The 27847-nt window shown below is 42.4% G+C and overlaps 3 protein-coding genes across 5 annotated transcripts in view; 1 reads left to right on the top strand and 2 right to left on the bottom strand.

Annotated features, from left to right (window-relative positions):
• Positions 1 to 12173, top strand: part of Zbtb37 (zinc finger and BTB domain containing 37) — a 38663-nt gene extending 26490 nt beyond the window's left edge. The window contains exon 6 of one of the 2 annotated variants that reach the window (XR_011704012.1): positions 12145 to 12173. The gene's annotated coding sequence lies outside the window, so the exon portion shown is untranslated. The remainder of the gene's footprint in view (positions 1 to 12144) is intronic. The other variant, XR_011704009.1, reaches the window with a different exon arrangement.
• Positions 437 to 12730, bottom strand: Serpinc1 (serpin family C member 1). Its single transcript, XM_027934993.2, has 7 exons — positions 12690 to 12730; positions 10420 to 10789; positions 7207 to 7422; positions 6232 to 6369; positions 4091 to 4481; positions 2833 to 2897; positions 437 to 613 (listed from the first exon to the last, which is right to left on the bottom strand). The coding sequence occupies exons 1-7, from the start codon at positions 12728 to 12730 to the stop codon at positions 437 to 439; spliced, it is 1398 nt and encodes a 465-aa protein (XP_027790794.1).
• Positions 12731 to 20026: 7296 nt separating this feature from the next.
• Positions 20027 to 27847, bottom strand: part of Rc3h1 (ring finger and CCCH-type domains 1) — an 83278-nt gene continuing 75457 nt past the window's right edge. For both annotated transcript variants that reach the window (XM_027935033.2, XM_071600294.1), the window contains one exon: positions 20027 to 27422. In XM_027935033.2, the coding sequence (XP_027790834.1) occupies positions 27272 to 27422 (151 nt within the window). In that variant the 3' untranslated portion in view covers positions 20027 to 27271. The remainder of the gene's footprint in view (positions 27423 to 27847) is intronic.

Raw genomic sequence — 27847 nt, 5'->3', positions numbered from 1 at the left:
GTTTAGGGCCTCGCTAAATTGCTGAGACTGGCTTTGAACTCGTGATCCTCCTGCCTCAACCACCCCAGCTACTGGGGTTACAGGCATGTGCCCATCTTAGTCCTTTTTAAATTTTATTTTAAGACAGGGTCTGGTTAAGTTGCCCAGGCTGGCCTGGGACTTGGCAGTTCTCCTGCCCCAGCTTCCAAGTCACTGGGATTGCAGGCGTGAGCCATGGTGCCTCCTCTTTCATTTTCTTGACCTAAGATTGTTCAAGGGGGAGAGAACAGTTGAAAGCATCATTTTACCAAATGCCCCAATAGCCTCTCTTTTTCCTTCCCTTGTCTTCATTTCAGGTAGCAAAGTCCTTTCACAACTGTGAGATGGGAGTAGTTGTATTTATTTTTACTTCTATTCACAAACCAAAATAGGAAGAGGCTCAAAGAATACTAATACTTTAGTGAACGCAAGGGTTGGCTACTCTCCCCATGAAGATAATAGTGTTCAGAACAACTTCCCTTATAAGAACAAGGAAGGGCCTGTTGGCCTTGAAGGTCACCCTATTGGGGTTCAGCGAACGGCCGGCGATGCTGACGACAGTGCTTGCTGCTGCTTCGCTACCTTCCTCGTTCACCTGCAAGTCACACAGGAAACACAACTGCTGTATTAGCTGCTCTGTGGCTCTCCAAGGCTGGGGCCTCATTCGCAGATGGGCAGTTCCTCGAAAGGCTGTTTGTCTTCCAGTGGTAAAGAATGGGTCAGAGCAAGCTCCCTCCAGAACCCTACTTCTACTCAAATTCTTTTATTTTTTTTTAAGGTACTGGGGATTAAACCCAGGGGCACTCACCACTGAGCCATATCCCCAGCCCTATTTTGTATTTTACTTAGAGACAGGGTCTCACTGAGTTGCTTAGCACCTCACTTTTACTGAGGATGGCTTTGAACTCATGATCCTCCTGACTCAGCCTCCCAAGCTGCTGGGATTACAGGTGTGCGCCACCACCGCACCTGGCTCTACTCATTCTTTGACCCAGTGAATGTAATGCACTTGTGTACATCCATCCAAGCCTTGCAAGAGTTCACTCATGTTCCCCTGAGCCAGAAGTCTGAATGTACACAATGATTCCGGCTGGCATCATTGAACATGGTGTCACAAGGTTATTTTGTACTAACTGCCGAAGGAAAGTCTGACCCAAGGTCAGAGCTGCAGATGTAACTACCCCAAACCGCTACTCAGGACTCAGCTTATGAAGAGGGTCCTCTGGCTGGATAAGATGGGTTTTTCTTGAAGCAACAGACTGAGACAAAGCTATTTGAACTTGGCTGAGAGACAGAATCGCTACATCTAAAAGGACATCAGAAAATGCTGCCTGACTACCCAGAATATCACTAGCTTTGTCCCTGTGAGAACTTCAGGTCCCTGAGCTTTGTGGTCCTGGTTAATGGTGTTTTCCCCTCTCCTGGTCTTCCTTCCACTTCTTCCTTCTCCCTTCCTTACCCTCTGTCTCTCCACAGTATCTTTTTCATGCTCATTCTGGTACTAAATTTAATAGCAGACTAGAGCTTTTACCAACAGGTTCAGGATCTTTCAGTCTGCAGACTTCCTCTTCCCTCACAACTAAACCTTTCCTACTGAGCGTGAGCCTTGGAACCATGTTTACTGGCATCACACTCTGCACCTTTTTCTTTGACCACAACCTTTTTTTTTTTTTTTTTTTTTTCCTTTTTGGCACCAGGGATTAAATCAGGGGCACTCAACCACTGAGCCCCATCCCCAGCCCTATTTGGTATTTTATTTAGAGACAGGGTCTCACTGAGTTGCTTAGAGCCTCGCTTTTGCTGGGGCTGGCTTTGAACTCTCAATCCTCCAGCCTCAGCCTCCAAAGCCACTGGGATTATAGGCAAGTGCCACCATGCCTGGGACAACCTCCTTTCTTCACAGCTTCCTCAGTCCCGGGAATATCTCTAACATTGGTCCATCTCCTTTGCCTTACAGTCTGGCTTCCATGAAGAATGGTCTACACTGGTAAATCCCAAATCTGATTGTACATCACAATCCCCCAAGAGTTTGTAAATAAACAGATTCTCAAACCCCATCTCAGAATTTCCAATGGTGAAGAGCCCCAGATGACTAACACTGTTGGTCCACAGTTTACCCTCTGAGCACCAGAAGCTCCGTAAGTGATACAGAGCTATCGTTCTATGTATGGAGGCCTCTGTTGGGGGAGCGTAAGTTAAGCAGTATTTGACTGTCTTCCTCGGTAAGGGACTTCTCACATCTCAACATGGCAGTATGCATATTAATCTCTCAAGAAGAGGGTACACATTTATTTGTCCACCTAACTTTTCATTTCCTGCAATGTAGTCTAGTGCTCCCATTCTCCAGAACACTCTTCAGGACTGATCCACACCGGTACAATTAGGCATGTTCTGTCCAAATTCCTCAGCAAAAGGTAACTGCATTCACTTTCAATCTTCTTGCTAGATACTTTCTGTTTTCTTAAAATTCCTCTTGGTTCTCCTCCTCCTCCTCCTCTGAAGTCCTTCTCAGTGGCCTTTGATTGTTCCTTTTTCTGGGTCACCCTCCCCTAAATATTTGTGTCCCTGTGTCCTGTGTGACCTGCTATGTGGAGTGGGGAGAGGAGGCTGGGACAGCCCCATCATGAGGGTTTCGGAGGAGGGTCGTATGCAGGAGACCTCACAGAGGAGAGGACTACAGGTTTGGGTTGAGGTGCTAGAAGTTGCCCCCTCCACTCCTGTGTCCAGTTGTCCTAGCATCTAGGCCATAAGGGCTAGTGCAGCAAGACTGCCAGTTACATGAGATTCAGAAAACCGCACTGGAAGGGAACTCACCTCAAGAAAGGCCTTGTGGAATGCATCTGAGACATAGAGGTCATTCCGGCCATCTGCAACAATACCTAGGAGGAAGTCCAGAGAAGGTTCTATGAAATGGGAGGAAGTTGACTTCAACGCACAGACAGGAATTCAGTTGGAATTAAGAGGTCCTTTGGGATTTTTTTGAAAAATAGAAATCCTGGGCCTTCACCTAATAATACCTCCACAGTGAATATGTGTTAAAAATAATAGAGTACTTTGGGCTAGTTCAGCCTGGCTCTTGTGGATCTAACCTCAACCTTCAGCTCTTTGGAGTGGGTGGGGAAAGGTGGGATTTTTGTTTGTTTCCTTGCTACTGGGAATTGAACCCAGGGGGGCTCTACCACTGAGCTATATCTCCAGCCTTTTTGATTTTTTAAATATTTTTTTAATTATAGACACACAATATCTTATTTTTATGTAGTGCTGAGGATCAAACCCAGTGCCTCACACATGTGAGGCAAGCGCTCCATCACTGACTTATAGCCCCAGGCCCTTTTTAAATTTTCATTTTGAAATAAAGTCTCCCTATGTTGCTAAGGCTGGCCTCAAACTTGCTTCAGTCTCCTGAGTAGCTGGGATTATACTGTGCATCCCCATGCTCAGAAGGATTTTGTTTTTAAAAAAAGGCCCTCACCTACTTTGTAGGAATAGCTTTCTTTTCCATCTAGCCACATTTTTAAGAGGTGGGTTGACCTTCAGAAATAGTTTATAGTTGTCAGCCCAGTAAAGATAAATCCAATGACCTACCATCTTATAGAACTTTTTTTTTTTTTTTAACTGGGGATTGAACCTAAGGGTGCTTTACCACTGAGCTCTCCAGCCCTTTTTATTTATTTTGAGACAGGGTCTCACTAGGTTGACAAGGCTGGCCTCCGTCAGACACTCGCCATCCTCCCGCCTCAGCCTCCTGAGTCACTGATATTACAGGCATGTGCTTCTTCACCTGGCTTCTAATTCCTTTTTGAGTTCTTCTCCACATGGTTCCATCTCCTCTGTAAGATACAGATTCATAGGGCACTAGGGCTAACTGGACCAGTGGCAATACAAGAGCAAATTTCCCCTTTCATAGAAGAAACTGAGGCCTCAAAAGAGGAAGGACTTTCCACAGTTAGCAGAGAGCTGGTATCAGAATCTAGGTGTCCTCACCCGTGGCTTTGTTCTGCTCTTTCTTCCACTCTTTCCCTTGCTCAAACCACCTTGGGACAGAGAGGAGGAAACTTCCTCCTGTACCAACCTGGGAGCCTGGACTTCTCAGGGGTGAACAGATCAACAAGACCCATGTCTTGCAGCTGCTCCTTCAAACTGAAGTTGTCCTCAATGCGGAAGCGGGGCACGTGGGCCACCAGCATCATCTCTGACAACTCATCCAGCCACTCCTGCAGGACTTCAGGGGTGAGTTCCTGCTCCACCTTGGCCAGGCTCTTCTCAGGCCTGGGCAGGATGAGCACCATGGTGATATCATCTCCTTTGAAAGGCAACTCAAGCACCTGGGTGCCTTCTGCCACACGCCGGTACCGGAACTTGCCCTCCTGGTACATCATAGATGCTAAGCATGTCTTCCCATCAGCCATGTAGAACGGCTCCTTCCTTGTGTTCTCAGGGCTGAACTTTGACTTCCACAGCCCCTGGAAGAAGGCGCCAGGTGAGATGGTCACAAAGCAAGAACAAAAACATTCATAGAAGAATATTATTGAAATGAGAAATATCTTATTACATTAATATATGTAAGTATAATTATTAGGAAGAATACTGAAGTAGCAGGCATGAAAAGATTAATAACAACTGTATTGCAGTGATGGGATTATAAATGGGTTTTGTTCTGTGTACTTCCTATATTTCTCAAAATTTCAGCAGTGACTAGTGCTTTTATAATCCAGAAAAATAAAAGCTAAAACCAAGAATAACCTATAAACTTCCTCTCAAGTTCACGAGTTTAATCCAAGTTGCCTTTTTTTAAAAAAAATATTTTTATTCGAACATAGTTCCTCACACATGCTGGGCAAGTGGTCCGCCCTGAGCCCCAGCCCAGCCCTCAAGTTGTCTTTTGCTCTCTGCCTTCCACCAGCCTCATTCTGCAGGGCTAACCTCTGAAGTTCTGGCTCTGCCCCTGACAAGGAGAGGCCAGACAGATAACCGAGGGTTGGCCTGGTGGCACCGAGGCAGGGGCTGGGTTCTGACTGACTTCCTGCACCATTCCTTGTCACTTTTTGGCTCTTACCTCTTGGGACAAGTCATTTAACTCTGAGTGATGGCTTCTCTGGGTAAGGTTAGCGGCTGGTGACAGCTAATATTTATAAAATGCTTACTGTGTACAGTAGGGGCATACAGATACTACTTCATGCAATTTACATGGATTAATTTTTTCAGTCTCCTCTATTACCCCATGAGGTAAGTGTATCATTATCATCATCTTATAGATGCCAAAATTTCCAGAGGAAATTCCTGGTGGCTCTCACAAATTCACACACTAGGAAGAGTCAGGATTTGAAACTCATCTATATAAGTGACTCAAGTTCTCTTTTTTGGTGTTGTATCAAAAGGGCTACCAAGCTCTGTTTTCTTTCTTGGATTCCCACTATCTTTAAAAACTACTGAACTCTTGGGGAAATAGAAGAGGAGGCAAACAAATGGTAAATTGTTCTGTAAACTGTTAGGGGTGAGCTACTACACTATGGAAAGGTCCTCAACTCTATTCTTGGGGAGGGGGATCCCAAGAGACAGTGTGATTGGCAACAGCAAAGACAGACTAAACCCCTTGGGCCTCCTGGAGGAAGGAGGGGAGAATGCATATGGAGCACGCCCCAGAATGAACAGTATGCCACAACTCAACTTCTGCTGGTGGGCCTCTTGAAAGCCAGGGATTGTTTGTTTGCACTATCCTCTTGCTTCTCCTTCTTAATGGAATCAATTATGAAGTCCTTGGAACTCTTGACTCCGAGGAAGACAAGGCCATCTACATGGTCAAATAACTAGGCCTCTGCTAAATCTGAGGTGAGCCTGGCACATAGAGATTCAGAAGCTTCAGGCAGAGGAGCTGAGTCTCTGTACAAACCACTCCAGACAATCTTGTCACTGAGAATTGTCAACAGATGCTGTCATTTTGTTCCAGATTTCAAGTGGAGTCAACAGGATGACAGAAAGTATCACACGTGGGGTTTGTGAGTGTGTGTACTCTGCCCCAAGCTTAGGGATACGACTGAGCCTCCTGGACCTCAGCGCAGCTGCCATGGTCCTAAAAGTTCTATGCTCTCAGCAAATTTATGTCTGCCCAGACCACACATGGACTGTTTCACAGAAGGGAAATGTCTACATGTGCCCAACGGTGTGAAAGAGGAAGAGGAAGTCCCTGGGGACCCCCAGGTCCATTTTGAGTACCTTGAAGTAAATGGTGTTGACCAGCACCAGAACAGTGAGCTCATTGATGGCGTCCCTGGGAATGACGTCAGTGATCCGGCCTTCAGTCTTATTGGCTACCCATTTGTTGATGGTCACTCTGGCCTGCTCTGCATTTTCCTAAGGAGAACAGGAAACAAACCTGTGCTGTTCAGTTGCTTGTCCATAGTCACGTGAAACATTTCATTTTGCTCACCATCTCTCTGTGCTCTCCCACCATTTGGTTTAGAAGCATCACTTTTCCCCAAACTGAGCAAATCTCATTCATATAATGCAGTGCCACCAAATTTCCATACAGCTAATTAATCTATAAGAAAGAACAAAAAGAAAGAGGAAGAAAAAAAGAAACAGAAAAAAAGAAGAGAGTCTGGGAAAAGAAGATAAAATATTATCTTTTCTGACTTTGGAAAACCTGAACCCACAAAAGCAGAGTTTCCAAACACGCATCCTGTGGGAAACAGGGATTTGTGGCAGGCTGAGGACAGGGAGGAGGAATGCCCGGCTGGCAAATCAGTTGGAGAAATGCCAGCGTATTTCTTTGTTGCAGAACTCCTCAGAACACTTAATAGCTTCTGTGCTTCATTAATTTTTGAGAATGTGAAATGAGCATCATATACCATTTTATTTGACCATGGTAATTGTTTTACATTAAATAGGTCTCTTGTAGGACTAGCATCTCCAGAACAGCCTTTGGTATGTGTTTGAACATAGTGATGCAAATGAAGAATCCATGATTTATGCAAGTTTTTCAGAGCAACCTCTACAACCTAGGTATGGGTACCATTGATTTCTGAGGATGTATCAAGTAGGAATATGTATCCCGGGGGTATGGACTTGTACCATCCTCCACCAGTCTTCAGCCTGCAGAGCAGAGTTAATTTGGACCCTGTTTTTCTACCTCCTCAGTTTCTGAGTGGAGAGGAAAAACTCAGGTTAGAGAGGACACCTACACCTCACCTTGAAGTCCAAGGGCTTCAGCTTGGCTCCATAGACCACCTCACTGATATCCTGGTAGGTCTCATTGAAGGTCAGAGATTTGTCTCCAAAGAGGCGGTTAGCTGATACCAATGTGGAAGATTTGTTGGCTTTTCGATAGAGTCGGCAGTTCAGTTTGGCAAAGAAGAAGTGGACCTGATCAGATGTTTTCTCAGAGATGGTGTCAAACTTAAAAACCTAGAGAAGGAAGAGAAGATGCTGGGTTTGTAGGGAAGCCTGGGTGACAAGGTGGTGAGCACAGCAGGGACCTCAGTGTCAGCTACTCCAAGCTCAGCGCCTGGCATGGCATGCGAGCTCAGCTCATATTTCTAAAATGAATAAATGGATAAAAGAAGTCTAAAGGGCAGGAAGGACAAAGGGAAAGACGGAGACTGGGTGCCACCTACATTCTCTAAAGGGCACCCACCAACACAGAGATGCTTTCTCACTGGAATGGGAATGGTCCTCTTGATGATGCTGGACAGGGAGACATGGACACAAGACCACGTCTCTGCTCGTAACAGACACTGTCGTGGCATCCTCGGGGTCAGCAGCTCCTGGGGACTCTGGGATACTGGTTGTGTGAGGGTGAGAAAGGAAGAGAGTCCACCAGCGAGGGAATAAATGGGCCCATAATAAAAGAGTCTCCAAGTTGAAAAGGACTCAAAGGTCGCCGTGCCAGTCAGAACCACAGAGTTGTCAGAGGCCCTTCCTACCTTCACCATCCTAAGGCGAAACGGTGAGGCTGCTCTTCCCCTCCCAGCCATGCTGTCCTCAGGTGACAAAGGCCTGCCGCTTTTATCCTTTGACTGTGGTTTACCTGATTTGTTCCAGTATGCCCCCACTTTTTTCTTTTTAAAGATTGTGCTTTGGGCTGGGGTTGTGGCTCAGTGGTAGAGCGCTCGCCCCGCACGTGCAAGACCCTGGGTTTGATCCTCAGCACCACATAAAAATAAATAAGTGAAATAAAGGTGCTGTGTCCAACTACAACTAAAAAAATATATATTTAAAAAAAAAAAAAGAGTTTCTCTTTTCTCTAGAGAGATAGAGCTCAACCGTACTTCTCTAATACATGGCATCTTGTCTTGGAAGATCTTGTAGAAAGGAGGGCCCGAAGGACTGCTAGTTTGGAAACAGTGTTCTGTTTCTTTTCCCAGCACTAGGGATCAAACCCAGGGCCGTGTGCATTGCTAGGCAAGTGTCCTACAACTGAAGCCACCCCCCTAGACCTTGTTTCTGGTCTTATAGGAAAGATCAGATTTAAACTCTCACCTGGGGCGAGAGACAGTGGTATGTGGAAGTGCTTTGAGACCAACACCAATGTATGCAGAGCAACTGAGGAGAAGGCGGTAGCATGGGTCCTAACAGTTTCTGCCAGGTGGGCTCTCCTGTGCTCCCAGCCATTCAGGAGCCTGAGGCAGGAGCATCCCAAGTTCTAGGCCAGCCTCAGAAACCTAGTGAGACTCTCAACAACTCAGCAAGACCCTGCCTTGAAACAAAAAAAAAATAAAAAGAGCTGGGGATGTAGCTCGTGGTAAAGCCCCCCTGGGTTCAATCCCTGGTACAAAAAAAAGTTTCTAGCCCAGGTGCAGTGGCCATGCCTATAATCCCAGTTACTTGGGAGGGTGTGGCAAGAGGATTGTGAGTTCAAGGTCAGCCTGGGCAGCAAGATCCTATCTTAAAATTAAAAAGGATTGGGGATGTAGCTCAGTGGTAGAGTGCCCACTATAACAAAAATAAGTAAATAAATAAGCATTGAGAGTACCTAACAGCGAAAGGATAGTCTCTTCAATAAGTCTCTTTTGTGTGTTGGGGTAACACACAAAAAAATAAATTAGAAGGGCTAGAGGTGGAGCTCTGATGTACAGTGCTTTCTTGGCACACGTGAGGTGCTGGGTTCAATCCCCTCTACGACAAAAAATGAGAAAAGAAAAAGAAAAAAGAGAATAGAAAGAAAGAAGGGGTGGAGGGAGGTGGGGAGAGAGAGGAGAGAAAACCTGAAGAAAGCCAGCCAGGCACTATGGAGGGATTAAGGACCTAGTGTTCCATCTATGACCTCTTATACTGGTATCATTGGCTACTTAATTTATGGCATTTCTTATCTTTTCCCACTTCCCTCCCACAAAAAAGCAGGATGGGAACTAAGTCACTGATCTGAAATGATTAGTTTTTCCCAGAGCAAAAAATAGCTCTCACATCCTTGGCTTCCCTGGCACCAGATCTCAAGGTAAAATCCAAGGTCTTTTTTTGTTTTTTCTTGGTACTGGGGATTGAACCCAGGGGCACTTTACCACTGAGCTACATCCCCAGCCCCAACACTAAGTTTCTTGGGGGTCTTACTAAGTTGCTGAGGCTGTAGTCCTCCTGCCTCAGCCTCCCAAGTCACTGGGATTACACACTTGTGCTACTGTGCCTGGCAATCCTCGAGTCTTCACCCACAGAGCACATTGCCCGAGCTCCGCTCCCATACCAAGACAGGAACTGAGAGTCTACACCTCCAGGTACGTTGTCTGGCACACAGATAGTGCTGAATAAACACATAACTATGATCAAATGAGTGAATAAATATATAATGAAAGAATGACTAAAAAAAGAAGTTTTAAGAAACACAGGGCTACACCCATTTAAAAACACCCTAAAGAGGGCTGGGGTTGTAGCTCAGTGGTAGTGTGCTTGCCTAGTGTGAAGCATTGGGTTTGATTCTCAGCACTACATACAGCACTACATACACATACAAATAAATAAAGTACATTAACAACTAACTTTTTTTTTTAAAAGGGGGTACGATTGGATGAGCATATTTAGGAGCCAACCTTAAAAAAAAAAAAAAAAAAAAACACCCTAAAAGAGGAAAAGAGGAAACTCAATAAAGCGGTCATCCAGGTAGTAATTCTCAGTGACTCAGGAGGCTGAAGCAGGAGGATGGCAAATTTAAGATCACCCTGGGCAACTACTCAGTGAGGCCCTGTCTCAAAAATAAAAAATTAGCAGACTGGAGATTCAGTTTAGTGGTAGAGAGCACCTGTCTAGCATGTGCCCTGGGTTCCATCTGCAGTACCAAAAAAAAAAAAAAAAAAAAAAAGTCATGACACATGAAGTAGTGATTCAAAGGAAATAATCTGAAATGAGGTCCCTATGTGTTGGTAAACCAAAAGATGCTCCCAGCAAAGAGGCTGAAGAGAGCTCCCGTTGTACCTCCATGAGCTGCTTGAGGGTGTCGTTACAAGCCCCCAGCTTGGTCATAGCGAAAGCTGTGGAGATACTCAGGGGCGACAGGAAAATGTTGTCGTTGTCATTCTTGGAGTCTGCCAGGTGCTGATAGAAGGTGGTGGCAAAGCGGGAATTGGCCTTGGACAGCTCCCAGACCCGCCGGTTGGTGGCCTCGGGGATCTTCTGCTCCAAGCCCTCATCCTCAGGCGCTTTTTTCTCTGGGGAGCGGTAAATGCACATGGGATTCACGGGAATGTCCCGGGGCTTGGCGGTGCAGATGTCCTCCACAGGATTCCCATGGCAGGCCACACAGCCCCAGAGGCCAATGAGCAGCAAGCAGAGAAGACACGCTTTCCTGAGAGGGACAGAAGGCTGAGTTAAGTAGGCTGGGCAGCCCCACGCCACTGGCCACCAGGGGTCTGCCCAGGAAAGCTGAGGAGGGCGGCCCCTCGGGTGGCCAGGAGGAGGGCCAGGCCTCCAGCTGAGCACAAGCCCAGACTCCTCACAAGCGGATGGCCCCTGCCTGGACGTGGTCCTGCTGTTTGACGTTCATTAGGATCAGCTGAGGCCCTTGCTGGGCGCGGGGCGGGGGGCTTGGGGAAGTGAGGGAGCCACTTGGCCAGGCTGCTGCGGGAAGCCCTCCCAGATGGAGCGGGATTTCCTGGATCATGGAGGATGTTTAGGATTTAGAACAGAAGGGGTGAGAAAGACTGAGTGGAACCAAGGCTCTGCCCTCCCACTGAGCCCAGGCCCACTGCTTGGGACACAGGCCCACCTGGAAGTCCTGCAGGTTCCTGTGAAGTAGGGCCCGCCAGAGCGTCTCTCTCACCGCACACCTTGTTTCCCTTCCTCAGCTCAGGTCAGGGAATGGGACCCCGGAGTCGCCGCGGATGCCTCTCTCTCACCCTCCTTCTTTAGGTAGACCCCAGAGTTGAGGAATTCTGCTTCCCTTTCCTCTCACCAACCGCTGCCCCTGCCTTAACTCAGACCCTCAACCTCCTGTTTGTTCTTCCCGTGCTGCAGTCTGAACCCTGGGCCTTGTGCATCCTGGCAAGCGCTCTGCCACTCACCTACAGCCCAGCTATTTTTTTCAAATTTTGTTCTGAGACAGGGTCTCACCAGGTTGCCCAGGTTGGCCTTAGACTTGGTGGTCCCTCCTGCCTGAGCCTCCCGAATGGTTGGGATCAGGCCTTCATCTTTTTTTTTTTTTCTTTGCTTGAGAATTTTAATAGTTTTCAACAGGAGATCACTAGATATAAATGAAGCTAATCTCGGTTTTTAGAAAATGAAGCAGTAGAATTGTAAAGAGAGAGAGAGAGAGAGAGAATTGGGACACCCAATAAAACAGACCAAGCGATCACATCTCTGTAATATTTCTATAGATAAGACGGAGCTAGGACTTCCTTAGGGTGGTTTGGGGTCCCTGGGTCTATAGAAGGGACTCTGTATCTGGGGACTGAGGCTCCTCACCTCCCCCTGGTAGAAAAAGGCAGCAATACAGAGAACCCCACTGAGGTGGTCTGCTGGGCAAGCAGGGGGCTAGGAGTCGAGAGGGGCTGAGGGACATCTATCTTTTTGCGTGGCTGGAGGCCAACCCTGCAGCTCTGAAGAAAGAGGTGCACCGTGGGAGAGAGGTGGAGGAAGGCAGGTGGGGAATCTGCCATCCATCTCCTGACTCCATTGCCCTCCGCTTCCCATGTTGTCCTTCAGCATATTTGGAAATACAAATGGAAGCTGGAGGGGCCTTGGAGCTGTGCTAAGCATAAAGAAAAACCATGATGAACTGAGTCACCGCTTCACTTCTAGCCTCCCGTGACAACCCAGATCAAGAAGGGACTGTGCGTGGCATGGGGGTGGGGGTGTCTCGCTGTGAAAAGGGACAGGACTTCAGCCATTGAGTCAAAGGTCAGTGAGACCTCGGGCAGTGGGAACGGAGTGGAAGGAGGAGCAGGGAGGGAGCCAGGAGGTCCTCCAGGCCTCAGTCTGCCCCCGTTCACACGCAGGCAGCCTGGACAGTCCCCTCCAGCGTCCAGTTCTGCAATCTGCAAGGCATCTTTGCACAAAGGAAGGCACCTCCTGGTGTCTTGGGCTGATCCGGGTGTGGCTTAGGGAAGTGCCTTACCCCGGGAGGGCTGCGGGCTCCTGCAATGACATCTCTTAACAGGTCCCTAAGTACAAGCCAGGCCTGGTCTTCTCGAGGTGTGGCAGGTGGAAAGCCAGTGAGAGTGTGCAAAGGGCAAGCGCGCCCCTCTTACCTTTCCCCAGCAGCTGCAGTTCCTGTCCCCACGGACCCCATGACCACTGATCCCCCAGGGCGGGCTAGTGGAGATGGTGTGGTCTGAGGCAATCCCTCTGAAAACTGGTTCTTTCCTCTAAATCTGACTCAGGTTCCAGAGGCCAGGGTGGGGGGGGGGAGCTAGATAGGAGGGGAGGACTGAGGTCAAAGACTGATGACCAGTTCCCTGGGTTAAGCAAGCATAGGCCCTGGTGTTTAATCAATAGAGAAGCTGAAGTCCAGTCAGCCTAGGGAAGATAAGAACCACCTTTCTTGTCCACAGTCCCTCACACTCCTCTCCTTCTTTATAGAAGAGGAAAAAAACATGTTTATGAATACAAACTTGGCTAGGAAATACCTGATTCAGGAGAACCTTGTAGGGATTTTTTTTTTTTTTACTTTATTTATTTTTTTGGCTGGTTATTTAGTTCAGGGAGTAAGAATAGGTGAACTAACTACCAAGTTGGATGTCAGAAACTTCTAGACCTCTGCCTGTTCAGTACAATATCCCCTCTCTCGTGGCTTGGGGGGTTGGATACTGTCTGAATAGAGAGGGAAAGCGGAACGAGCTGCAGGTCTCTGGCCAGAGCCAGGACACACATTGGCTACACCCGTGGCCCAGATGGGCCTGTTCCACACTCAGCCCTGAAGCCATGGGAGGGAGACACCAACACAGGAGCTTCAGGTGCAGCCAAGAGTTTCTCTGAAGAGTAAGGAGCTGGTTGGGAGCACTTAGCAAAATGGTATTGGGGGATTGGGAGACAGAGTGTGGGGCAGCTGAAAATTTTAATAGTTTCCAACAGGAGGTCACTAACTATAAATGAAGATAATCTCTGAATAGGGGAACCCAGTTCAGTGTCTGCAGGTGGATAAGAAGATTTAGTTTTCTGTTTCTCTTCCTCCTCCTCCTTTTTCGGTTTTACACACTGGGGCTGGCACCTGGGCACTCTACCACTGAGCTACATCCCCAGCCCTTGTTATTTTGTTTGAGTATTGTGAGACAAGGTTTCACCAAGTTGCCTGGTTGGCCTGGAACTTGTGACTCTCCTGCCTCAGCCCCCTGGGTAGTTGGGATTACAGATGTGCACCATTGCTCCTGGCTAAATAACTTCAAGAATTTATTCTGTTTTTCATCATATTTTCACCTGCTAATTTAAGCACCCTCAATGACGTTTTGCAAGATTTTGTTGTTGTTATGGGGGGTTGAACTCAGGGGCACTCAACCACTGAGCCACATCCCCAGCCCTTTTTTGTACTTTATTTAGAGACATGGTCTGACCGAGTTGCTGAGGCTGACTTGAACTTGAGGTCCTCCTGCCTCAGCCTTCTGAGCTGAGCTGCTGGGATTACAGGTATGTACCACCATGCCAGGCTTTACAACTTTTTAAGCAGCTTTCCTTCCCTTCCTTGTAATTTGTTTCCTCAAAAAGGGTTCTCACAAAGCCATTAGAATTAAAAGAGATTAAGTCAGACAACACACTGTTGTCAGACTGTGACAAAATAGGACTTTCCTTCCATTACTGTTGGAGTACAAACTGCTATAAATCTTTGAAGGGAAATTTGGAAATATCAAAATTACGAATGCACTTGTCCTTTGAGCTGGAATTTCACTGCAGGAAATTCATGCTACAGACACGCTTGCCTGGGTGTAAAAAAGGTCACCAATTGTAACCTGCTTCAACATAGCAAAAGATTGGAAATAACTTCCATCTACAAGGGATTATTTTTTATAATAACTAATGACAACTATTTATTTACAAGGAAATATTTAGGGAACTAACTTCTAAATAAACCAAGCACCACAATGGAAAACCACACCATCGTCAGAAAGAATGAGGGAGCTATCTACTGCCACGGGAGCATCTCTGGAATAAAGCAGTGGGAAAGCAGCCAGGCCGTGTTCACAGTGGTGCTCCTGTTGTAACAAAGGGGAAGGTGACAGGGTGAGGTGGGCAGGAAGGGGCAGGGTAGGACTCATCAGTATGGACCTTTGAATTTAGTTTCCTGTTTTGAACATGTCCATGTGTCACCTGTGCTGAAAGGTCTTGACTTGCTGGACATCAAGACTGTGGGTGCCATGTGGAGAGGCAGCCCAGGGCAGGGTGAAGGCAATAGCAGCACAGGGAGGACCTGCAGGCTGAGCCCCTGACTGGTGACAGGAAGAATAGGGGAACCCAGCTCAGTGTCTGCAGGAGGAAAAGAAGATTTCAGGTGCCCTTCCGGCAAAACAATCTCTATTGACTGTATGGTATTTAACCATTGTCTATGATTTAACCATTACTTTGTTAGATATTAGTTTAGGTCAAACTCTTTTGAGTATTTAGCCATGATATTACAATGATAGGTGCTATTTTATTTTTATTGTAGCACTGGGGATTGAACCCAGGGGCCCTCAGTTGCTGAGCTAGCTACATCCACGCCCCCCCCTTTTTTTTTTGCAATAGGGTCTTGCTATGTTGTTGATGCTGTCCTCAAACTTGCTATCCCCCTGCTTCAGCCTCCCAAGTAGCTTTGAATACAAGTATGTGCCACCATGCTTGGCTGACAGGTGCTATTTTAAAGCACATATCAGTATCTATGCTAAATGCCTCACATACATTGCCTTCTAAAGCTCTCTCATGAGCTCTACCAGGAAGATATTACTATGCCCAGCTTACAGATGAGAAACTGCTGTTTGCTAGGTTTATTACTTGCCCCAAATCACAAAGTTAACAGAGATGTGGGACTATTTTTCTCTGTTATGAGTGGAAACCAGGTTGGAAGGAGCACAGTCTCCCTGGGCTCTGCTGTTGGGGGTTGGTTTGAGGAGCCATGAAGAAAAAAGAATGATCACTTGGTCACCCTCATGTCCAGAGTTTCTTTCAAGGTCAGTGAGATCTCCTTCCTAGTCTGCCACCTGCCTCAGTGTAACTCCTGTGAGTAGGTCATTTAGCTGGTCCTTGCCAGTTGCCTCATATTCTGGGCCGATGTATTATTTTCTTTGGATCCCAGAGTAAGCCCTTGTCAAGAAACCAGAGCCAAGCTCCTCCTGTGGTTACTGAGTAACTCTAAGCTCAACTCTTCCATGGAAATTTGGCAGAACATCTGGCACAAAAAATGAAGAAGAGTCTCCAACCCCCCTGGGTGTCCAGTTTATTAGGTGATGACATTTTAATTAAGATGATTTAAAGTCAATCAAAATAAAGCCTGCATTATCATTTGACAGCTTTTAGCTGAGACTCAAAGCATCTCACTGGAATTTGTCCCTGTTCTCACAACAGTGAGAAAGTTCAGTTTGGGTTTCAGGGAAATCAAATTAAGACAGTAAATATTTATTGAACACACTCAGTGCACAGCACGGGGCCTTGAGTGTACCAGGTACTCAGTAAACATTGGTGTTTGAAGAAATTCAGATCCAGAATGTCCTATTAACAGAAAATGCTTTAAATTCCTCCTGAACGGAAAGTTCAAATTATTGAATCAGGTTTAAAAAAAAAAAAAGAAGAGAAAGAAAAGAAAAAATAAAGCAAGCCTATTCATCCAGAGGGATTGTTACCTCACATGAACAGAAACAATGGGCAAGGGTACTCTTAGAAGGTTGAGCAAGAGTTTTGCATGGAGTCAAAGCTCATTGCTTATATATTAGTTCAGGAATTGGTGGAGGAGAAAAGCAGAGCATAGAGGCAGAGATAGTGGGAGAAAATTCCCTGTAGAGAAACAGGATGGTTTGGACAGAACTAGAAGCAACTTGAAGGAACTCATAGTACAGCTAGGGCCAAGTGCAGACTAGTCATGTGACAGGCCTCTGACCCACATCTTCCAAAGCCTGCTGTAGCAAAATGTGACCAAGTTCATTTGATGGTTGGGGAGGACAGGAGGATCTGGGAATGAAAGCGTGGCAGCTTTGTTTTTATTTTTTTGCAGTACTGGGGACTGAAGCTGGGGGTGCTCATGAGCTACATCTCTAGCCTCCCCCCAACTCACCAAGTATTTTGTGACAGGGACTCCTAAATTACTGAGGCTGGCCTGGAACTTGCCGTCTAATGCCTCTGCCTCCTGACTCCTGGGATCACAGCAGCACCACTGTGCCTGACTCAGCGTGGCAGTTTTGAGCCCTGCCTTCCCAAATGGCCAGTGCTAAAAAACAACAGATGTTGCTTGGGAACAAAAACTAGCACCAAGGCTGGGAAGTAGCCCAGCAGAAGTGCTTGCCTAGCAGGCGCCAGGCCCTGGGTTTGATTCAGTACTGCCCCAAACAAATGCCACCTTAGCTTCAGGGATCCTATCTTGAATGGCTGTGTTCAGCTAACCAGGAAAGAAGGGTGCTGGGGGCCAAACCCTCGCGCCTCCCACAGGTAGAGGAGGGACAGCCAGCCCACTCCAGGGAAGCAGAGCACACTCTGCTGCATGTTCAGATGTTCTCAGGTTCCCTAGCTTGTTGTGGGGAAGCAAAAGCCTCAAATATTTGACAGAAGTGAGTATAATGACTGAGGAAAATTAGAGGGTTCCTTTTAGATCACAAGGTAAGCATTTGGACCCGAGAATATAAGAGGGTGATGTCAATTGAGGTAACTACAGGTTTTCCTCACAACTGAGCACTTCAAAGGGCTCTGGTACAGGTAATGTATGAACATACCTAGTGTTGGTCATGGGAACCAAGAGGAGCAGCTGACCTTGGCAACAGCCGCCTGTTTTCCTGTTTGATAATGATAATCATGCTTGTGCCATCTGTTTGCATGGACTTGTCCCCATGGCTTCTTCTAAGCCTATTACAACAAACCTTTTTTTGCACTGACAATTGAGCCCAGGGGCGCCCTACCACTGAGCTACATACCCAGTCCTTTTTATTTTTTAATACCAGGGTCTCACTAAATTGCTGATGCTGGCCTCAAACTTGTGATCCTCCTGCCTCAGCCTCCAGAGCTGCTGGGATAACAGGCATATTTGTAATTGGACAAAATACCTTTATTTTATTTATTTTTATGTGTGCTGGGGATCAAACCCAGTGCCTTGCACATGCTAGGCAAGCACTCTACTGCTGAGCTCCAGCCTTGATCTATTTTTAAAGATAGACCTAATTCCTTTAAGTTCCATAAAAGGACCACATTCTTTTGACTGTACGTATATTCCCATACTCCCCTGGCATTGCCACCCCATCATGTAAACTGTTTCAGACCCCAGCCCTTCAGATGTAAAAACTCCTCAATCACCTTGCTCCTCCAGTTCCTTTCCCTTTGAACAGTCTCCAGGTAGTGTTAATTGTCTTATATATCACTCACTTTATTGTAATTGAAGTCTCTGATAGGCAGAAACAGTATCTTTCTGCTTCTAAAATTACCCATCACATTGAACCTTACTACCCACCAAATATAGCACTGGCACCACCTGCAGCATGATAGCCTCAGCAGCCCCCCTCCACCTTGCAGACCCACGGAGACCCCTGATGAATAGCACGCACATGGAAGTTTGAGGAACTGATGCAGAGTCTATTGAAGGATTGTGTAAACAGGCACATATCTAGTTCGTTTGTTCCCCTGCTTACCACCCTTCCTTGCATTTCCTTTACCTTCAGAATAAATTCAAACCAACATTTTAGCATGATCTACGGGCCTCCATGATCTGGCTCTGCCTTCTCTCAAGCCACTTGGGCCTGCTGTAGCTGCAATGACATGAAAGTTTCTTCAACTCGGCCCCTTTCTTCCTTCAGAATTCATACATCCTATCTTCTCACTAGGAGTCTTGCCTCCAATATCCACTCTTCCCGCCCCACCATTCTTACCTTCAAGGCAACTTACAGCTGACCAGGCAGGCGAGTTCTTTCTTGTATAGTCTCAGGGATCCTTACTTTTCTGAGAATGGCAATGGTTGAGTAACTTACTTCTCTGCCACTATTTTAAAACTGTGTACTTGGCTGGGGTTGTGGAGTGCTCACCTAGCATATATATGAGGCCCTGGGATCAATCCTCAGCACCACATAAATAAATAAACAAAATGTTAAAAAGTTCTACAATCTTCTCTTTATCTTCTATATTGTTATGCACATGCAGAATACTCAATAAATTAGGAGGGACTACTGAAGTATTTGAGGAGTAGTTGATAAATTCACTTTTATATGCTAGTTATTCCAAAAAAGGGTGGTAGCCATTTGTGCTATGAGCCAACATGATGGTAAGCAGTTTATACTAGTTAATCACTGCAGATTGCTGGGCACTGGGATTGAAGTCCATACTAGCCTATGTGTTAGCTAAGAGGTCAGAAAGTGCACTGCTTGTGAGCAGGATAGGCCTAGGTAAGTGCAAAAAGACATGTCTGGTTTTGCAGTTCCCACTCTGGATTTTTATAACCATTAAGGGATGCTGCAGCAGTTACCATCTCCTATGAACAACTTTCTTTACTCTGGCCTCTTCCCTCAAGGTCAGATGTGACACCACTGGATACTTCATTGCTAATTGATGGTAAGGTTTATAACCTTCACTGGTAATGATGTCTATTATTTTTAAAAAAATATTTATTTTTTATTTAGTTGTTGATGGACCTTTATTTACTTTTTATATGGTGCTGAGAACCAACATGTGTAACGTGTGAGGCAAGCGCTCTACTGCTGAGCTACAACTCCAGCTCCTTAAAAATATTTATTTTAAAGGAAACTCCAGCCATTGTCAGTTCTTGCTTCTTTAAAAAAAATGTGGATTATTTTCTTTAGTAACCATGTTGTTATTATTATATTGAACAAAACCATCATTCACCTAATATCCAATACTTGGTCAGATTTCCCTAACTATAAAATGTCAGGGGTATCGATATGGCTCAGTGATAGATTAATAATCCCTTCTCCTCCCATTTTTTTCCCTTTATGCTATTGAGTTGCTGCCTGATGTATATGGTCTCATGGCTATAAACTTACATTTATCCTCTGCCAGGAATGACTAGTAGGCAGGGAATTCAAAAAAATTAGTAAGTCACTAAGAATAAAAAGACATATACTTTGCCTCATGAAGATACCCAGAACAAGACCATTTTGCTTTAGGACAAAAACGGTCCTGATGAGAAGGCACAAAAACCAAGGTGCTGGATGTCAGCTGCGGTCTCACTGAATACTGGTCCTGTGTCTCAGAACCACTGTGCATCAAATGAAGGAATCTGGACCACAGCATATTTAACAGTGGACCCATTCTCATGAAATCCACACAAAGGGGGATGTACAAGTATGTGTGTGCTTGTGGAAATTAGCCATTTATTTATTTTTCATCTACAAAACACTTCCCCCAAACGGTGTAAGAGTATAACCCCAATGATTGAATAAGACAACACAGACTCATTTACAAAACAGACTACACATTACTCATTAATTTATCATTTAATATAAATGCTGACAGAAAGCAGATAAAGACCTTGTAGACACGTTCATATATTTACAATCCAAATGGTGAATCACCTCCTTCTACTTGTTAAAATAAATCCTTTTATCTGCAACTCATGGGAGCCTTAAACACTAATTAGGAGCAACAAGAGGCTGAGTCAGTTTCCAAGGTAATAAAGAAAGGAAATAGCATTTTAACAAAATGTGGCATCTTGATACAAACAACATGCACACAAATAATAGAAAATAGAAAAAGATGGCCCTAATCCTCTCAAATCTGCAAAAAGTGGAACTTGTACTTATTCAGTCAGAGTTTTGCTGCTCTAAACAGTCCTATCATTTTTTTTTCCACCTCATTTGTTCTGAAGGCTGCTTAAAAATTAGAAATACTAAATAGATTTTAAAACAAGGTTCCCTGCCCACCCATTCCAAAAGAACTTTCAGATAAGTCATTACAAAGTCTTCGAACAAGATTTCACAGTTTGCCAGATGCTACGGAATTATTCACAACTTGTGAAATCCCAACCCATTGTCTATTTTCACTTTTTTAAGAATTGGAAACATTTGGAAAAAGTAAAATTTCAGAAAATTCAGCAATTAAAAATCAGCTGTCACTTTAAGGCTGAACATTAAGTTTTTAAAAATTTCTGAACAGGTGGGTAGAGACAGGCCCAAAAAAAAAAACAAAAAAAAAAACCACAACCTCAAACCAAATAAACAAACCCAGGGATGCAAGAAAACCTTTAAAAAATGACATTTTATCTAGCACTGATTTATAAGAATAAGAGAAAGAATTCTTACTATCCAAAATTCTAAGTGATTTCATTAAATCTCTTATAACCTGACTCAAATCTCAAGGGCTCCTTTATTCACCTAGATTATTTTTGTCTTGTTAAGTATACCTCTGCAGGGCACAATCACATACAATCAATACGATTGGTAAATTACACAAGCTCTATCCCAAGCAAATATGCATCAATGTTAAAAAGTTATTATTATTTTTTTTAAAAAACAAAACAAAATAAAATCCACCCAAAAAGGTGATAATGACTGCAGAATGTCTCTGGGAGACTGGTATGAGCCTAAAGACCAATTGAGCAGAGAAAAAAGGGTTGCAGGGGGCAATGGGAAGAGACCACACACATCAAGAGGAATCTGACAACTGGAAAATGTTTTAAGTGGGTGAAAGGTTTTTGTTAATTATCTTAATTCACTTTTTCCATTGTTCATGTTCCCAAGTCATAGATTCATCATAAAGCTAATGAAGTCCATGACCAATAAATAAAATGAAAGAAAAAAATTTTTCTTCAAGTTCTATTCATTCCCAGAATGTGGGAAAAAGACAAAGGATGAAAAAGGGGTAAGTATGAACACGCAGGCAACATCTGAAAAAAGTAGTCTGAAGATAGTGATAGTGTTTCAATTGAACAGATAAAGGTAAATATTAGAGGCAAAAAAAGCTTAAAATGCCTTTAAATCAAAGGAATATTTTATGGGCTAATTCAGATATTATTGTGAGAAAGGCAACCAATAATGAAGAGAGGTAACACTAAGCATTTTTAATTTTTTAAAAACCCAGGCCAAAAAAAAAAAAAAAAAAAGCAACCATCCAACCAATTATCAACCCACTATTTGTTCCCACCCTTTTTTGACCCTCTCACATGCCCCACCTGACAGTTTCCAGTTATAAGACAACTCTGAGTGTACAACCTAAAACGGATGCCAAAGACTTGTGAGCTGTCTGCTTAGAGTTAAAAAAAAAAAAACAAAAACAAAAACAAGAACACAAAACCAAAGAAAAGCCAGAGACAGTGGAATTTCAATAGAAGAAAACAAGTCACGTTATCTAGTATATAATAAACATACATTAGGATAACAAACTCCACAGGATTTTATTTCTCTAAACACACATTTTAGACACAATATTGTCTACAGGTTTAAGTTTTCCACCTTGGGTTGTTGTGCCTTAATTTCTAGTGAAAATAAATATTACTTTAGGGATGTTTTGCTCAGGACAAAATTTAGGGGAAATTCAGTGTTTGGCTGAAAACTCTGAGGCTCTGAAAACCAGGGTTCCAGTAGTGAGGTAACCCTGCGACCACACATGGTTGCAAAGGGCTCTGGACCCACTCTGCTCAGTGCAGTATTGAAAACCCACCTATTGGGAACATTACTGATTAATAAAAGGTGTCACTTATTCCTGGTGTTGGCAGTTTCTTATTCTTAATTAACATTATAGCTAGTATTACTTATTAATTAGAATTTACTGTGAAAAGACTTTTAGCAATCACAAAAACAAAAATCTTAAAATTTCAAATCTTAAGTTATTTACTCTAGTAAATAGTACCTTTTGACAAAACAGCTTTAAGTGGCTCAGAAAAGTGGAATTGAGAATTTAAAAAAAATTAACTGCAATTCATCTACAATTCCCAATAAGTCATTTCAGCAGAAAAATTTCATAAAGCTGAGTTGAAGCAACAATAAATATAAAAATAAAAGCTGTCCAAGGTAGAAATGTAGATGTGGATCAGCCAGAGGGCATGAGGGACAATGATACCAGCAGTAGACAGTTTGTCTGTTTAGTCCCCAAAGCTGAATACAATCTGTTTTTAATTTGGCAGCTCTGATTTTAACTTCCAGGGGAAGAGATCACTTTACAACACTGTAACCATGTATCATCAATTAAAATTTTAATGAACTAGGACTATTTTTAAGGTAAAGGTTTAAGTGAACACTGCAGTTAATTTTCAGACAAGTTATTAATTTCTTCTAAAAGTAACTGGGCCATTTCTCCTAATGAAATATCATTATAGGTGGTTTTTACAGATATCTATGAAGCCTTTACTCAGTTCTTTAAAATGAAAAAAAGTGGAAAAAAGATAGCGAGACTTCCATCCACCACCATGGGTGTATACATATATATATATAATATATATATATATATATATATATATATATATATATATATATTATATATATGTAAAAGGAAATGAATCCTCTTTAGTGAAAAGAATTTTATTTTTCTCTGAATCTGACTACAATTAATTATTTCTCACTAGCCAGATACTCAGGAAGATTACCCAGTTCCATGACCTGACCATCCTGAGAGTGTATCATCCTTCAGGCTCAAGTGAAAAAACAAAACCATGGGAGATGCTATTATAAGAAGATAGTCTCAAAAAAGGCAGGTGGTTGCTTACTCAATATTGTAAAAGAAGACATTCACTGGTTTAGAAAAAATGATGAATTTCCATTACTTTTTACATTTTATAAGGCCAGCTAACTTTAACAGTTAACTTTAGATAAATCTACACAGTACAGTCAATTCACAAATACTAAAAGGTTTCACAATCAAAATGGCTACTACATCCCCCCAAACCAAAACAGTAAAGCACAAGTCTTTGGCTCTCCCTTAAAGAAAACAGCAGGTTACCATTCTTAACCAGACCTCTGTTTGCCTACCAGTAGGGCAAATACCACATTTGTGCATCACTGAGTAATAACACCATTAGAAAAGGCAACTTCACAGAAGTTATTGGCTAAGCGAATTCATTTGAATGCTCTGTTTTGAGGCAGCAAACTGTCACTGTTACAGATTGGGAAGGGCAGTGGGTAAGTCAAGGGGAAACTGCAGAATGGAAAAGGGTCAGGGGAAAAAACAAAACGTTCATGGGAAAACTTAGGAATTAAATTTTGAGCTCCAACAATGGGGACCCATGCAAAAATCTGATGGAGTTACATACTCAAAGTAGCAAATAAGAATCATATCAATTTGTTATCTTTCAGGCAAATGAATAAATACATGGAAAAGTAGGAAAAGGGAAGGGAAATAAGATGGGAGAAGGGAATCACCCACATTAATGCTGTACCAAACCAATTTCTATACATTCTGAGTAGTTGACATTAAGAATAGTGTCATTATCATTTGAGTAATATTACTACTAGGAACTTATTCTATAACTAACTTCTTCTCAATTAGAAAATAAAGAATAGATCTTTGGTCACTTTAGGCTCTGTACATTAGCCAAAAAAGGGCATCTATTAGACTTACCTTTTGACAATATCTATAAATTAAAAAAAAAAAAAAAATTACATGTAAGACAGGAAACTGAGCCTGGACATCTTATTCTCAATTCTTCTACACTTTTCCAGAAACCCCTTGAAAAAATAATCCAAAACACTTTTTCTATTCCTCTTTATAATAAAATCTAACTTTGTTATCTAAACAAGAGTGAACACAATGCTCATTACTCCTATCTTAACCCTTTCAGAACTGTTGATGGAGTTCATTTGAGATTTCCAAGACTTGCTTTTGAAAAGCACAAGATCATCTCCAGAAGAAACTAATTTTTAAAAGGAAGCACAAAAAACTATATTTCCTACCTGATTGGTTTCACTTCTAATGTCTCTAAAGGCACAAATAAATTTAAAAAGCCAGGAAAAAAAAAATCAATGCTTTCCAGATTTTGATAAAAAAGCAGTTACAGAGTCAAGTGGTTATGCCCTAATAGGCCATTTACCTTTACTGGCTCCTCATAACACAAAGTATATCCAAGAGAAAAACAACAACAAAATGTTCCTCCCCCAAGTTTAGGGGTTTTAATAAATTCCCAAACCTGTTGGAGGGCACTAGGAAAGCTGTTACAGTTTCCAGCAGGTAAGGGAGAATGGCTAATTTAAAACAGCTGAACAAGAAGATGGTCTACATTCTGCTTTTCTATCCAAACAGACTGCCTCTAGAGTGTGGGGATAGGAAGGGCTATAGCTAGAATTCATGCCAGAAAAGACTTTTTTTTTTTTTGCCCCCAAATGAAAATACATTTAAAAAAAGGCATTAGTGTATATGGAGAAAATAAGAACAAGAATGAAAGAATTTGAGTTACTAGGGGAATGGAACTACTTTACTTTTATTCCTAACCTCAACAAAAATCATTACCCATAAATTCTTTTCTAATAGCAGAATCATTCCAACTTCCAAAATAAACCAACTGCTTCTAAAACTTAGGAATTATCTGACATGTCCAAAGGAGAAATAAGATAGGTCCAAATTTGCCTACAGAAAGTTGGAGGCAAATAATGTTGGCTTTTATATAAAGAAATTAAAATTCTTAAGACTGTCAGACATAACAAAAGTTTCTTTCCTTCTCCCAATAAACAATAAGTACTTAAAGTGTAAATATAATAGGGTTTTTATTTTTAAAAAGGTCAAAAAAAGCAAATGTATGAATGTATTTTTTCAAAAAAAGGAAATGTATGTATCAACTGAAAAAACGCCTCACCTTCGTTCAGTGCTTCTACCTCCCAATCAGTCATTTTATCGCAACAGCTGCGCTCATGCGAAGAAATCCTTAAAACATACCCAATATATATACAGATATAGCTATGTATATATGTATATATATAATATATATATATATATATAAATTTTTATTTAAATAAAAAAGAAAGCTCGAATCCCAAGCCAAATGTGTATATCAAATCCTTGACCAGCCAGGTCTGTAGGGCATAATCAAATTCAATGTGAAATAGTATATAAACACGGTGCCTTGACTGGGCAAATTAAATAATCGCTACTCAAAAGAGTGTTCGGTTTGGACTCTCCTACTGGTAGGCAATGGCAGGACTGTATTACCCTTCCCACCCACCCCCATTTGTTTCAGTTAATAATATAATGGACACAGAGCTTAGACTGAGGCTGTTAGGACCTCAGCAGGAGTTAAGGGTTAAGAATATAAGAAACAAGAAAAATATAAACTTTTGCTTTTACCCAACCAAAGCAATGCAGTAACTTATTACATAACCAGTGCTTTCTGATTTAGTAGTATAATCCAAAAAGGGAAACTAAAAATATCAGGCAAACAGTGGACAGAGAGAGTGAAATAATCCCCACAAAACATGCTTTATAGGGGTTAAGTATAGACTCAGGGTATCAGAATATGTGCAGCAGAACTAAAAATTAAAAAAAAAAAAATTCTTCCTCTTTGCAAAATTTTCTTGAACAAAGTTTATAAAGGCTGGAATCCAAATCTATGAAAATTGATTTCAAAATATTTACTACTTATTTATGCTAGTAATTTGGGATAGCAACCAGTGATCAATTCACAAACCAGCCTTAAGATTCAGGCAGTTTTATATCTGCCAAATCTTTCTTGAAATCCGAGGGCTCCAGTACACAGGGGTTTTATTTTATGCTTTTGTAAGTTTTGAGAGTAAAAGAAATAATGTGTCCATATTTCATTTACTGAAAAAAGGTGTCCCTGTTTAAAGTGTTAATTTTAAAACATGGATGATTGTCCTGTTTTTAAGCATTCTGATTTTAGCAAAGTTTAATAATAAAAAAAAAAAAAAAGCTTCAAATTTCCAACCATGAGCTCAATAGCTAATATACTAATTGTGTATTTTTAGTGCTAACAAATTACATTTCACTCTTAATCTTCATTTAAATCTCATCAAAAAGGACACACTGAATTGCCTTTCTGATTACATTAATAGAATGCAAAGGATCCTTAACAGGGAGCTAAAACATTAGCTGTTAATTCTCTTTCTTAAAAGTTGAAAATAAAACCCTTCTAAATGGTTGGTTAACAACAAAAGTTTTAATGTCATAGCAAAACATTTTTTTATCCATGAACCTAGTGATCCAAAAAGGAAAAAATTCTAAATAACAGGTCTGAGAAATTTAGTTTGCTGCACATTTTCTAGTAACTCAGTCTATTGTCTCTGTTTCTCAAGCACCACAGAATTCTAAGAAACACCAGTGCTTTTTGTCTGTTTTAGTTTAAGGAGTGGTGAGAGTTGGAAAGGACTGGAGGTAAGGAATTATACACTGGGTATGTAATAATACCAAAATACAAGAAAAACCTACTTCATTAAGATCATACAATTAATCAAACAGAGTGTATATATAATATCATCATCTTTTTTTAAAGCCCTGGATCCAAGGCGTCCAAAGTTATTAAAATAAAGTTCATTCACAGAACAAAAACAAATTTAATCTGAATTGCTTGCAGATACTGCTAATTTTCTTTTTCTTTAAATTAAAAAAAAAAAATGCGTTAACGTGAACTATGTGCAGGGTTTGTTTTTAGTAGTGGTGTTTGTGCACATTGCCTCTGGTGCTTTTCCTGGATTTCTCTGACCACTCTTAGAACACATTTAGAAGTCATCCATTCTTCTACCCAAATTGATTAGGAGCAGAAGAGAATATTAGGATTCCTCATGTTTTAGGGAGCAGAACTGGGAGTAACTCCGGATCTCTGGGAGTCATTGTTATCTCCTCCTCCCTCTGGGTCCTCTGATAGGTTCAGAGAGCTAGTCTTGTTTGACAGGAGGCTGATATTCTCTTGTGTCAAGGCTGATCCATTCGGTATATCACTGTTAACATTAAAAAAAAAAAAAAAAAAAAAGGAGTTACAATTTTTAAAAAGAGGAGGAAAAAAATCAATTATTTAGTAGAATAAAATCAACAGGGTCATCATTGAATACCATAGAAAAATATATAAATGGATTCCAAATTTTAATTTACAGCTCTTCATTCACGTTTTAATATAGGGTTGGCAAAATAAAAGTAGGTAGCTTCCTGATTGTAAATAAAGTTTCACTGGAATATAGCCTGCTCACGTATTTATGTATTGTCTGCTACTATTAAGAGCAGAGTTAGAAGATGCAACAAAAACTATAAAGCCCATACCTTAAAATTTTAACCAAATGGTCTTTTAGAAAAAGTGCTGACTTCTGATTTAGCGAGTTTACTAGTATAGATTATTTTTTTGCAGTGCTGAGGATCAAGCCCAAAGCAA

Source organism: Marmota flaviventris, chromosome 12, assembly GCF_047511675.1.
Source record: "Marmota flaviventris isolate mMarFla1 chromosome 12, mMarFla1.hap1, whole genome shotgun sequence".
NCBI lineage: Eukaryota > Metazoa > Chordata > Mammalia > Rodentia > Sciuridae > Marmota > Marmota flaviventris.
Note: the sequence above shows the minus strand (reverse complement) of the source record. Positions and strands in the feature narration are given on the sequence as shown.

Excerpts from the sequence above, each read along its gene's own strand:
- Serpinc1 (XM_027934993.2), bottom strand. The coding sequence starts at position 12,730 with ATGGGGTCCGTGGGGACAGGAACTGCAGCTGCTGGGGAAAG. Across the intron at positions 7,423-10,419 it reads CCCTCAAGCAGCTCATGGAG|GTTTTTAAGTTTGACACCAT; the intron begins GTACAACGGGAG and ends TTCCTTCTCTAG. Across the intron at positions 4,482-6,231 it reads TCAACACCATTTACTTCAAG|GGGCTGTGGAAGTCAAAGTT; the intron begins GTACTCAAAATG and ends GCCTTCTTCCAG.